The sequence below is a fragment of the Lepidochelys kempii genome, chromosome 1, assembly GCF_965140265.1.
Source record: "Lepidochelys kempii isolate rLepKem1 chromosome 1, rLepKem1.hap2, whole genome shotgun sequence".
Classification (NCBI taxonomy): domain Eukaryota; kingdom Metazoa; phylum Chordata; order Testudines; family Cheloniidae; genus Lepidochelys; species Lepidochelys kempii.
The window spans coordinates 246,732,746-246,745,722 of record NC_133256.1 but is presented as its reverse complement, the minus strand read 5'-3'; the positions used below and the strand labels follow the sequence as shown (position 1 = coordinate 246,745,722).

General features: G+C 42.7%; 1 protein-coding gene across 3 annotated transcripts; it reads left to right on the top strand.

Moving 5' to 3' along the window:
- Positions 1-547: 547 nt before the first annotated feature.
- SSBP1 (single stranded DNA binding protein 1) lies at positions 548-9,040 on the top strand. Of its 3 annotated transcripts, none has more exons than XM_073322198.1 (7): positions 548-571; positions 2,142-2,194; positions 4,474-4,534; positions 6,162-6,302; positions 7,011-7,098; positions 7,342-7,430; positions 8,872-9,040. In XM_073322198.1, the coding sequence occupies exons 2-7, from the start codon at positions 2,171-2,173 to the stop codon at positions 8,913-8,915; spliced, it is 447 nt and encodes a 148-aa protein (XP_073178299.1). In that variant the 5' UTR covers positions 548-571; positions 2,142-2,170; the 3' UTR covers positions 8,916-9,040. The 3 variants fall into 3 exon arrangements, with proteins under 3 accessions (XP_073178299.1, XP_073178290.1, XP_073178294.1); XM_073322189.1 differs by lacking the exon at positions 548-571 and adding an exon at positions 770-1,111; XM_073322193.1 differs by lacking the exon at positions 548-571 and adding an exon at positions 1,180-1,590.
- Positions 9,041-12,977: the final 3,937 nt, after the last annotated feature.

Genomic DNA, 12,977 nt, shown 5'->3' with positions numbered 1-12,977 from the left:
CGGGGGGGGGGGGGGAGAGGAGATGGGAGAAGCTAATTTAATGAGATGCAGAGAGTCAAAAAGTTTTATCTTTATAACCACCCTCCTAGGTCACAACTGATACACCAAAGCAGCTTAAAGCAACCGCGACGAAGTACTCGAGCAGCAAATTTGCGGCTTTGCCGGTCAATTCCAACTCTCCTGAAACCTGGTCCGGGGGTGGGGGGGGCAGTGATCGTCCTTGGCCACAAGCCTATCTGCCCAGGGTTGCCAGGCATCTGTCTGTGTGGGTTTTTTTTAACCAAAACACCCTGTCAAAACGGGACCCTAGTGGCTCCGGGCAGCTCTGCTGCCCGGGATGTTAAAAGGCCGGTAGCCAGCTGCAGCAGGGCGGGCACGCTCCAGGGAAGCTGCCGGCATCTCCCGCGAGCGCCCACGTGCCGGGCGGCCAGGGGCTGCCTGTGCGCTGCCTCTGCCCTGACGGCCGGCTCCGCAGCTCCCGCGGGCGGGGGCAGCGAGTGTAGACCCCCTGCCCCGCGCGCGCGCCCAGGAGCCAGAGAGACGCACCAGCCGCTTCCGAGCGCCGCCACAGGTGAGCGCGTCCCAGAGCCTGCGCTCCTGCCCGCTGACCGCGAGCGAGCGCGAAAGGGGCGGGGGGGGTAGAGCGAGCAGGGGCGTGGCCTCGGGGAAGGGGCGGGGCGGGGGTTTCGATTTTCCGCACATGGAAACTTAACGACAAGCCCCGCCCCCGGCCAGGGCGCTGCTGCGCGGCTCGCGCGCGGGGGTGGGAGGGGCCAGCAGCAGCGGCTGAGGCCTCGGCTCAGGCGCGGACACCGCCGTAACGCCTGGGCGGCAGCGCAGCGCCGAGCACCCGGCCCCCTCCCTAGTGGAGCAGGGAGGAGCCGGACGGAGCCCCGGCGCGGGGCGGGAACCGCCTCGGCCTGGGCTCGGGCCCAGTCGCCGCCGGAACTGCGGAGGCGGGGTCGAGTTTCCGGCCGGACCCTTTCCGACTTTCCCCGCTCGCAGACGGAGGGAAGGGGCGGGGCTGGGCGCGTGTTTCCGGCGCCAGTGTCAGCCTCGCCGCGAGGCCGGAGCCGGACACCGCGGGGACAGAGCCCTGCCCCGGCGCGCGGTGAGCGCGTGACGGCCCGAGCCCAGCGGCCCCGCCCCTCTTAGATCCCTTCCGACCCCCCCGCCTCCGCTCGGGCCCCTCCGAGCTGCTCCCCTCCCGGTCCAGTTTGGCAGCACAACCCGGGGGGGGGGGGGTGAGGTGCCTGTTTGGGGTCTGGCCAGGGTTTCTGTGCTGGGGGTGGGAGCAGCCCAGGGAGGTCTCTCGTCCCGGCAGTGCCCTGGGAGCTCACTCTGGCCGCACGGGAGCCAGGGGCAGGGTTGCGCGGTAGCTGTGGAGCCATTAGGCTTTTGGGCTTGTTGGCCCTGGATGCCAAGGTTTTGTAGTGTGGTCAGGGCTGCATTGCAGAAGGACATAGGCATGATGCCTGTGTTGTTCGGGGCTGGGGAAAATTCACACCCCTGAGCGATGCAGTTGGTACTGACCTAACCCCCAGCGTAGGCAGCGCTGTGTCAGCGGGAGGGCTTCCGACTCTCACTGAGGTATAGTAGTGTCTGCACTGAAGCGCTGCAGTTGCACCGGTGCAGCTGTGGCCCTGTAGTCTGCGTAGACCTGCCCTGTGTTTTGAATGAGACTATTAAAAAGTAAATGTTTAGTTCGATTTAGTTGGCCACTGTTGGAAGACAGGATACTGGGGTAGATGGACCTTTGGTCTGACCTAGTATGGCCGTTCTTGTGATCTGACATGTGTATGGTGGGGGGGAGGGAATGTTAAGTGGCAGAATCAACTAATGATTTAAATAGATATGAAGCATTGGCTACACTGCTGCTTATGTTGACATAATTTATGTCACTCAAGGGTGTGAATAAACCACCCTCCTGAGCTACATAAGTTACACCAATATAAGTGCCGATGTGGACAGGATTGTGTCAGCATTTTATTTTAGCATAAAGCATCACTACCAGATGCGCCGCAACGGTGCAGCTGTGCCGCTGCAGCACCATATGTATAGACATGACGTAACTGGTAGGGGAAATTGAATGCTCATCTTCTGTTGTTTTTTTCCACCCTCCCATGTTCTTAAATTCACAGTCTAATCACAGAAAAAGAAAACAGCCGAAATGTTGCGCAGGCCAATAATACAGGTAACAAGTTACTGGTTTTGTTTTGTTAAAAATTTTGTATCATGCACAGTCTAATGATGTACAGTCTAGTGCATGAACAATTTAAATAGTAACATAATTAACTATGTGCAGTATTGTTCTTATGTTACCATTAAAAATAATTGCATGCAAAATCCTTCATCTTAATACACTGTTAAATACACAGTCCTGCAAAGTTGTAAACGTGTGCCTAGTTCTCTGCTTGTGAGTGCTATATCCTTCCATTTTTGAACTTGAAGCACTTTAACCAGGCATCCTAACTATAATTTTTTTCTTTAAGGCTGTAAGGAAAAATATATGTGTGTATAGATATAGATAGATAGAGTAAGCAGTGTTTCTTTTCTTTCTGTATCAAAGTAATCAAGGTTTTAACCATTCTTCCCACCCTAGGCTAGCTGAATCTTGCTCTGAGTGCCTGTCACACATTATTTAATGTAATGATGCATTGTATTATTTACAAGTGCACATGTTTCCCTGTAAGGGGCTCCAAAAGAAAGTAATTCCTGTCACCACTGTTGAATGAGTGAGACTGTTTTCCTTGCTGCAATAATCAAAAATTGGCTAATTGAACACTCTCTGTAGACCCATCAAATCATAACATTCATCTGGGTTCCTTAGGATTCCTCAGTAACTGACAGCTGGCTCTTACTGTTCTCCCTTAGCAAGATTTTCCGCAACTAAAAGCCCTTCTTCACAGAGGTATGACCTGAGGTGGTACTTGATCCCATTACACCCACTGTGGCAAACTTATGCAGTGTGATCTATTTAATGCTTTAATACGGAAAGTATTGTATCAGTTGCTCCAAAAACTTTCTCTCGTCCCAGGACTGGAACTGCCAAGAGGGTTAGTAACCTTCTTTCTGTTTCAGCCCCACTAGTTGGTTGAATCACAACCCAGAAGGTAGCAAGGCTCTCCACCAAAATATTTGCAAAAATGTATCTGTCATAGATATTAATTTTGACTCCATAGTTCTCATTCTCTTCACCACCATCCTTAACTGTAAGTTGTATCATATTTCCAGTTTAAATGAATAATTTATGTCCATCAAACCATACTCTGTGAAAAGAACTTGCACAACTCTCCCCGTGTGGGTAGAAAAATCACAGGGGATCATTACAGTACAGTATGGAATACTTACAACATCATATTAAATTCCGTTGTAATATATAGGAAAAGCTCTTCCTACGTAAACCACCCCCATGCCATGCAACCGTACATACTGCAAAGTTGAATCCATTATTAGGAAAAATAAAAGTTTCCCTTTGTGTCTGTCAGGCCTCATGTTGTTTCTTCCACCCATCAGGTATACTGTGCCTCATTTCGTTCATAAACACTGCAGAACCCATAGCTTTGGGGAATTCCAAGATTTTGTTTTCTGGCCTTAATTTAACAGTCATTTTAAGCCAAATGAAAAATGATTCTATAAATCTGACTGGCATACACAGGGCATTAATTCTAGATATCTTAAACGTAAAAAGCAAAATGCCAAAGTAGGTGGCCAAATCAATATGCCAAAGCATTTTTCTGTTGCATTAGCCTCTATTTTAATCTTTGTCACTAGAAGGATTGTCAGCCGGTCCTGTTTGCTCCTTCTGCCACCTCCCTCTCCCCTTGTACGAAATTTACCATATCTGCAATCCTTGTTTATGGATCTTGTACAGATATGCTTCCTGGCTTTTTACAGCTATTGCCGCTTTCTTCCTCCTCTGACATGGCACTTGCAAGCATTGAGTCTTTCCTTCCCTTTTCTCCAGTTATGTTTACCTACAGTGAGTCTCAAATTTTTGTGGCACTTAATTGTTTTTAGCTTTTGAAGGGTGAATTGGGGTCACTGCACCACTTATGTCAATAAAATCATATGTAGAGCTGCTGATATGCACATCTTGTCTGTACCCAAAGTTAAGCAGAAAAATAACAGAGAAAAAAAAATCAATACCAAGTGTCTGTAAATATATTTTCTACTACACATCATATAGAAACAGCGATAGTTGGGCAGGAAATTTCCCAACGGCTACTAGCTGAAGGCATGGCTTCAGGACATTAGCTTTTCCCATCCAGCAATGCACTAAACACATGCTTGACTTTTAAGTGCCCGTGTAATCCTATTAGCTTCATTTTGCTGAACTGGACCCTAATTCAGAAAATGCCCTGAAACTCAATTATTATTCTCTATTTGGTAACTAAATCTCTTCAAATTATCAGAGTCCTGATGTTCAGGATTAACTGGCCTGGAACCTTAAACATCTGTCTGTCCTTCTAGGTGCTTCGTCAGTTTATAAGACATGAGTCTGATTCAGCCACCTCCTTGATACTTGAAAGATGTAAGTATCTGTTATTTGTTTGAGAATCTTAGTACTACTGAAATGTGCCTGATGGGTCTGCCCAGAGATGTATTATGTCCTCTGCTTGCAGAAGAGGCTCCTGTACAAGTATAAGCGCTCAGAAACAATGGTGATGAGCATGTTATAAAAACCTGGTTAGATATCTTCTTCCCAGAGTGACTAGCAAATGCTCCTCAGCAAAGAGTGAGAGTAAATTCCGTCTCCAGGCCCATTCAGTCCTCTTCCTCTCTGCTAAGACTACTAATAGTCAAACGTGTGGTGTCTTTAATAAATGTTATAATATGTTGCTATTACTGTTGTGGAAGAACAAAAAAATATTCCTTTCTTCAAGAATCATCAGCTTTTACATTTTACTTGTGTAATATCTTATTTCATTCAGACTTCTTAATCATGCTGCAGTTGACCTTTTAAGGGAAACAATGTTTTATCTTATCTAATCTTTATCTGATCGTATTTCTGCATATCTTCAGAAATGTTTCTCTGTATGCGATCCAACCAGTGAAAATAGAGAGCAGGCAGTTGCTATTAAATAATAATTTATTATTTTATAGTGCCCAAAATTATGCTAGGCACTTCATGGCACAACTGTTAATGCCCCTTAGAACTTACATTCTAATTTTTTATATATATATATATATATATATATATATAAAATGAATTGAGTGGGAATAACAAAACAGTAAAGGGAATGGGCCAAAGAAGGACCAAGGTTACAGTGATAAATTGAGTAGCTGTGCGATTTTAGATACGTGCATATCTTGGAGGTACAAAAGGTGTCTGCAGGACTGTCTTCCAGACCACCAAGGGTAGAAGCAAATGCTTTCTAACACTGGAAAGCTGGAATTCTAAGTACTAATTTATAGCCATAGCAGGCCATGAAATATTGGACATAAAACTTATCGTTCTTATTACTATGCCATTCTGATTACGATCTTGTTTTACGCCCTCCCTTTTGATTCAGACATGATTTTAGTAGTGATAAATTGTCAGAACTAGAAACCATCATACCATCTGAAAGCTTGAAATCCTTTTCAAATAATATAAAGCATTTGTTACTAACGCTAGGAGTCAGTGAGACATTGGCTGTTTAAAACTCTATTGGAATTAAAGTGCAAAAAAAAAAAGGTGGTAATCATCAAAACATAACTTTAAGGGATTTTAGATTTGACTAAGGCTTGTAATGATGGAGTGAGGGAAGAATTATTGCAGCTTTGTTATGGTAAAAATACAAAAGTCAAGATTTTGTTTTTAAAAATTTTATATATATATATAATAAAAATATATATAAATGAAGTATTAGGACAAGGAATAGAAGAAAATGAACAGTGTGAGCAGATCCTTCACTCCTGTAATGGGGGATCCTCAGTGATCTTGGTCAGCATTAGTATAGGCATCATTAGAAGTCAGAGAATCTGGATTCCTTGGGTTTTGTGATAAACTACTATCCTGACTTGTAACTTATCGAGGTTAGAAAAGCTGAAATTGATCCATGCAAAAGTTCTTGGGACCAGTCCAAGCAGTCATCCTGAACTTTAACTCTTTCAAAGATATGTCCTTTTTCTCCTGGTGCACCTCAGTCTGATATTTTTTGTCCCACACATTTCAGCCCTGAATCGTATCCAGTTACTTGGTCGAGTAGGACAGGACCCTGTGATGAGGCAAGTGGAGGGGAAAAATCCTGTTACAATTTTTTCTCTTGCAACCAATGAGATGTGGCGATCAGGGGAAAGTGAGGTGTTCCAGGCAGGTGAGTCTGAGTAGTTACTGGAGTGGAATAATGTGTTTTTCACCTATTGTAATGCTGTTTTAACATTAAATAATACCAATCCAGGGCCTTTGCTGATATAAATCCAAGTAGCTCCATTTATGCCAGTTTATACTAGCTGAGGAGCTTGCTCATCATGTATATCCAGGAAGCACTTTAGTATTTCTCAAAGGCATCTGTTGGATAGTGATTTGTGGCAGACTTTTCTAAGAAGGACAGAGGAAGCATCCAGCTATTGCTCGTTCATCATTTCACATAGACTTTGTGGGGGTGGAGTAGAGTCCATTCTCCCATTACCTCCCACTGGAGATGAAATAATGACTACATTTTTGTTTAGATGCCACTTTCAATTTGTAACTGCATACTTTTCTCCTAGCCTGTTTACAATGTGCAGGCTGCAGGGAGAAATAATTGTGTGTAATGTGAGCCGTGGTTTCTAAGCAAAGGTACACAGTGTATGCTCTCTCGTTATACTTATGTCATGTTGCACAGTGTTTCTGGCCCTGAAAGGAAGAAGAGTGGAAGTTTCAATAACAGTAAATTTCCATTTTTCAGATCAGTCACTTGACTTCTTAGCTGAGGAGCACTTAAGTGTTGAAACAAGCCCTCCACGGTTTGTTGTGTTAGAGAGAGGACATGGCATCCTTCTGCACATTTGTAATTCATTATTCTTCCTTTCATGTAACATAGGTGATATCACCCAAAAGACAACATGGCACAGGATCTCTGTGTTTAGGCCAGGCCTGAGAGATGTGGCATATCAGTATGTGAAGAAGGGGTAAGTGGGGTAAAAAGAATGCTTGAGGATTGAATGCCTTAACAATCAGTTAATTCAATGTGAATCAGGCACAGTGGGGGGTGGTTCAGTGTAGATGTTAAAATAGAAGCATGTCCTGCTTAAAGCTTTTAGTGCTCAAATACTACAGACAAATGAGGCAAGATCTCTGAACAGACAATTTATAGAATAAAAATAATGATGTAATCCTCTTGCCTGTGAACTGAATTCTTATGTTCATGTTAGTGCTCGAATCTATGTGGAAGGGAAGATAGACTACGGTGAATATACAGATAAAAACAATGTGAGGCGGCAGGCCACAACAATCATAGCAGGTAACAAACTTTCTAAGTCAAAATATCTTGTTTTGCCATTTCCAGAAGTTGAAGGGGAACAGAGAAATTAAAAGTGGTTTATCCTCCTTCCCCTCCTCATTCCCAAACTTCATAATTTGGAATTTTGAGAGAATGTATCTATGGTTGTATTTTTAGTTCCTGGTCTGTGCCAGTAGGTGTCATCTGACACAGTTTATGAAAAGAATTAGGCAGGAAAGAGGTAGCAAACATTTGTGGAATGCTGAAAAGTTGCTGACACACAGCAGTAAATTGTAGCAAGTGGGTGTTTGTGCATTTTCTCTGTGCTGCACATTGGAGAGAAAATTGGACATGTACACTGCTGTACAAGATTGGCCTTGTCAACTTCAGCAGGGAAAATTTTTCTGTCTAAGCCTTTGATTTTAGGCTTTCCACTAAACATTAAGGTCTTCTCCCTGTGAAAGGAGTGTCATGTGGATATAGCTCCATGGGGAATTTGGAAAGTAGGAGTGAGGTGGCCAAGAATAGCAAAAGAGGGAGGGAGAGGACTGGTTCTTTGGGCTAGGAACAATCATGAAGAAAGATGGAAAGTTCAGAGACTCATCCTCTTTGCTTCTCTAAATGGCAGTGATTTTTTGTTTTTAGTTCTGTGTCTTATTGGAGAGATCAGTATCCTGAAACTTTAGGGGTTTTTTAGCAATGGGCCCAAAAAAGCTGAGTTATAAAGGAAACATTCTTCTTTCAAAGTGAAACATTCTTGTTTCAAATATAGAAGTGAACAAAACATACACTTTCGATATTTACTTTTGGTTGTTCCCAAAGTGCAATGTTCTTGCAGTCATAAGCCTACTTGTTCAGATGGCCCAGCACGTACTACACTGGTGATATTGACCCTTGTTATTGGCACACTTTCAGAGAGCCTGCCTGTAGGTATATGGCAAGTCTCTTGTTTCAGGGGTTCTTTTTAATAGCTCTTTAAAGTAGGGTTATTGAGAATTTAAGAGACCACTGGAAGTTAAATGTGAACTTTCCTTAGTCCTGCTCCATGCCGATTATGGGGGGATGATAGCATCAGCTCATTTCATTTTGGGATGTCCAGCATAAGCAAGAAATTATCAGTAATAATAGATTTCTAAGACGGACAAATTCAGATCTTTTTTGAAAACTGCCTCTAGTGATATATTTGCCCATTAACCCTGTTAGACGCTTGTGGGCACATGCTTGAAAATACTTATGTTCACCTTGAAAAGGTCTCTTGACCTGGGGAAAAATATAGAAGCATCGATATCCATCAGTGTTATTTTTCATGGGATATTTGTTTTGGATACTGAAAGAGTACAAGCCCCTGCATTTTATTTTTAACTTCCTTACAAAGTTGTGTGTGTGTGCAGATAGTATTTTGTCTTGCTATGCATATCTATCTGATCCTGAAAATTAACTACTCTGTTGTTTTTCCTTTCAGATAACATTATTTTTCTGAGCGACCATGTCAAAGAGAAGGTGTGAGACGTTTAGTACTTGGACCTATGCTATTCCTTTCATTTTATAGTATTTCCCAATTCTGAAATCATGCATATTGCTGTATTTTCTGTAAAACATTAAAACACCCTTTTATATGGATAAAGGAAGAACTATGTTTTTTGGTCTTTCTCTTCATCAAGCTTTGGCCTCTGAATATGTTTCTTTTACTACTTCTCTGTTCTATCCTAAGGGGCAGCCCTTGGGGCTATATCAGTCTGAATCAATAAATTTATAATTAGACATTGCATTTCTGAGTTTCTTGGGCATTTTCAACCTGTATTTATCACAGACTCCCATAATCCCTGGTTATAATTTTAATTCCAATCTCTGGAAAATTTACTTAAATCTGTGCCTTACCTATTTTCACCCACCAGGAGGAGCTGTAAGTGCACCACCTGATGACTTTCTTTCACTGATTTTCCATTTAGAGAGTAACAAGGTTGCACTGTAGACACTTCCAGTTGTTGGAGGGAAAGTCTCAGTTCCAGCTGGGGTGGGATAAGGTGTTCTCTTATGTTGTAATCTTGAGTGAGCTGTCAGAGCAGCCATGAGTTTCATTATTGCCATATCTGATTAAAGTAATCCATGTAAAAAGGATGCTATTATTAAAACACTGTAGCTATAGAGACTCAAATTCCTGCATATGATCCCAATGTGGGGGGGAAGGGGAGACCCTGGATGGTGGAAATCCTTACCTCTGGAGTGGAGGGAGAACTCATGTTTCATCTCTCTGGGCACAATGGAAAACACTTCTTTTTTTCTTTTTTTTTTTTTGCGGACTTCCCCTACAAAATGGCTAGTGAGATTATCCGCTTTCCTTATGTTTCTCCAGAATGATCCTAGCAATGTGATCAATTTGGAGGAAATTGTCCATTCCTGTATAGAAAAGCTACTACTTACATTGTTGTATTTGGCCTCTGGATTACTGCAGTGATGGGTACATTGGAAATTCTTAGCTAGTTACATGGGTTGGTGTCTACATGGAGGTCATGGCATCTTTTAACATTAAAATGAAATGGAGAATAAAAGTTTAAATGTGCTATCTTCTAGACCAGTTCCTTACAGACCATAGGTCCTACCCTTTCCATAGTTGTCTACATCCAGAACTAAATATGTTGGGTTTTTTCCTGAGGCTGAGAAGAGAACAAATATTTTGTGGTCGTATATAGACTGAGACTGTGAACCACTCAGTACCAAGGCTGTTCTCTCAGTAGCAGTAACACCTCATCACCTCAGGTTCCTGACTTTCCTGGCTATTGGATTTTTATCCAGTGTTCGTGTAAATGTGAAGTGCTCCATTATTTCTGCATGGTCCTGTGCTGCTCTCCTGCCTCCAGATCATGCCACCAGAAGCACAGTCACACTGACAGGTTACACCAACTTCGTGCTCATCTGATAAACTTCAGAAAAGCAAGTGGGTGGGGTGAGGTGCATGTGGGGAGGTAGATCTTGCCAACTGAATGACACACACACACACACACACATGCTAGCTCAGCTTCTGATCTCTGGCTGGAACTAAACTCTCCAGCTTTTGTAAAGCATCAGCACTAATACCAGATGACAATCTCCTATACCAGGATCTTGGTGTCTAGAAGGAATACCAGGTATAAGCAGAATCCTCTAGACTTTAAGATGAAATATGCTTGTCATAAAAACCTGATTAAAATGACCTTCTGGTTAATCCCACAGGTGGGCCACAGATTGACTTCTTTTTTTAAAATGGAAAAGGTCAATATTGCATATCCCTTTATTTGGGATTGAAGGCAAGAGGAGTGTGAAAGCTGTGTTTGGCTGATCATGTGGCCGTGTATTCTAAAGCAGAGTAGTCCAAAGATGGCACATTGTGTCAGTTATCTATAATTTCTACTGGTTTCTGATCCAGTTCCAGATTTGCTTTAAGGTGTTTCCCTGTTATCTTGAAAGCCCTGAATGTGGTAGGCTCTATATTTTAGTCACTGCCTGTCTCTCCACAACCAACCATGACAGCTGAGATCAACTGGGATGATGCAAATGATGGAGCCTACTGTAAAACATGATACGTGAGAATGGAGGCTTCTCAGTAGAAGGCCCTTAGCTGTTGAACTCATACTGGAGATAAGCCTGAGGCTTGTCTGCTTCAGGAAAAAAGTAAGACTCGTCTCTTTGGGAAGACCGTCCTTCAGTAATAGTCACTGACAATGGCCCACACGCTGATCTCTACCTACAATTCTGGATCAGGAGAGAGACTGAACTAGTACAAATTGTGGGATTATCTATCAAAATTTAACAGATTTGTTCACGCTACAAATGATTTTCACTTTTCCTGGGTTTTTGTTTTTTGTTACACTGTTTTAAAGTTTGTTACTAATCAATCTTTAAAGGTGATGTCTGATGTACTAATAGCTGAATAGATGTGTAAGATTTACAATACCATGGATTGGGACATATGAAACAGGATATTGTAGTAGCAACGGTGCGCATCCACAACAAAAATTGTCAGCAAAATTGTACATCCCCACCCCTGCCCTCTCAGACTTGCAGACACTGGGCAAACAAAGGTAATCTATAATGGGATTTTTTGATGAGTTAAAAGAGAGAGGGACAATGCATGAAATTAGTGCATATACATGAGCTGTTACCATCTTAGTTTTTGCTCTGTGAGGTGGCATAAATGAATGAAGGTAGGTCCAATTTAAGGGTTCAACACAATAATCAGCTTGTTTATAGATAGGCAATGTGTGTGTTTCAGTGTTGTATTTCAGGGAATGACATTCAGCTTTCACTTGTCCTAATTAACCTCTTGGGTAACCTGGATTAGGCAACCTTTATTATTGGCACTGATTGGATCTCCTTACAGAAGCATTTGACCTTGAAGAGGAATTACTGTATTTGTAGCAGGTAAGAGTATGAGGTGTGCTTCAATAATGAAGGGCATTGCAATAGTTTGCAATGGTATTGTGAATTTCATAATGAGATTGAGACCAAGCTGTAGGACTGCAAACCAAGTCACTTGCACTCAGTCTCCCCGCTTCCAGAAGAGAGTGAGGGGAAACCCCACCCACCTCCTATACTTGTTTTTGGCTGTAATGCTTCGATTAATGGAGAGCTATGGGCATGGTGCCTAATATAGCATTTTGAACGTTCACATGGCAAAGAACACTTTTAACCTTTACAAACGTGTGACTTATATTTGAGAACATAGCTCTAACTTGCCCAACTTCACATATGGGATAACGAGGGGTGCATAAAAAATAGCTGGTAATGAAGTGGGTCTGATTTCTTTGGCAGACGTCTTCTCTTGCTTCTGTTTCATAATTCATCACTTCTGATGATAGTGTAGCAAACTGAATAGAGAGTGACTGGATGGCTTGGGACTGGTAAATGGATATTGGAGTCTTTTACCACTTGGTCTCTGGTTGAATCTAACCCAGGTTAGTGCTGCCTTGTGATGATTCCCTGGTGCCTTATGTGAAATTAATTGGTGTTTCAGTCCCGTTCCTTCTAGCCATCTTGAAGCCAAACATCCATTTGTGGTATAAGTTTCAGCAGAGAGGTCATGAATTGCATAGGCAGGAAAACTGTACTAGCCCTTAGAGAAGTCTCTGCAGGTAAAAGGTGAGACGCACTAGCTAAAGCAAGCTTGTGTTGCTGTCTGCGCACTTATGTGGTTTAATAGAAGACTTTCTTCAGTACTATCAATCTTACATTTTTTGAATGATTTGTATTCTTTTACTTCATCTCTGAACACACTGAGAAAAAATCTCCTCTGATTTGCACCTCAGCAATGGTGCTGAAGGCATTGGGGTTATATGGGTGTAAAATAAAGTAAAATTTGCCCAGTATGTTGCTGTTTTTCATTTTCCCAATAGGTAAGACGACGACAATATATATCCAATGAGTTTTTCCTAATGTCCAATGTGAGTATATCTATTTTTCAGCCCTCGTGTAGTGGCCTTGTATCCCTTACCCTTAGCTTGTTTGGCCTTCCATGCCTCCAATGCCTTCCATCCGCCATTCTGCTTCAAAGAAAAACCGGAAGCTTTCCCCCTCCCTATGACCTGGCCCTAT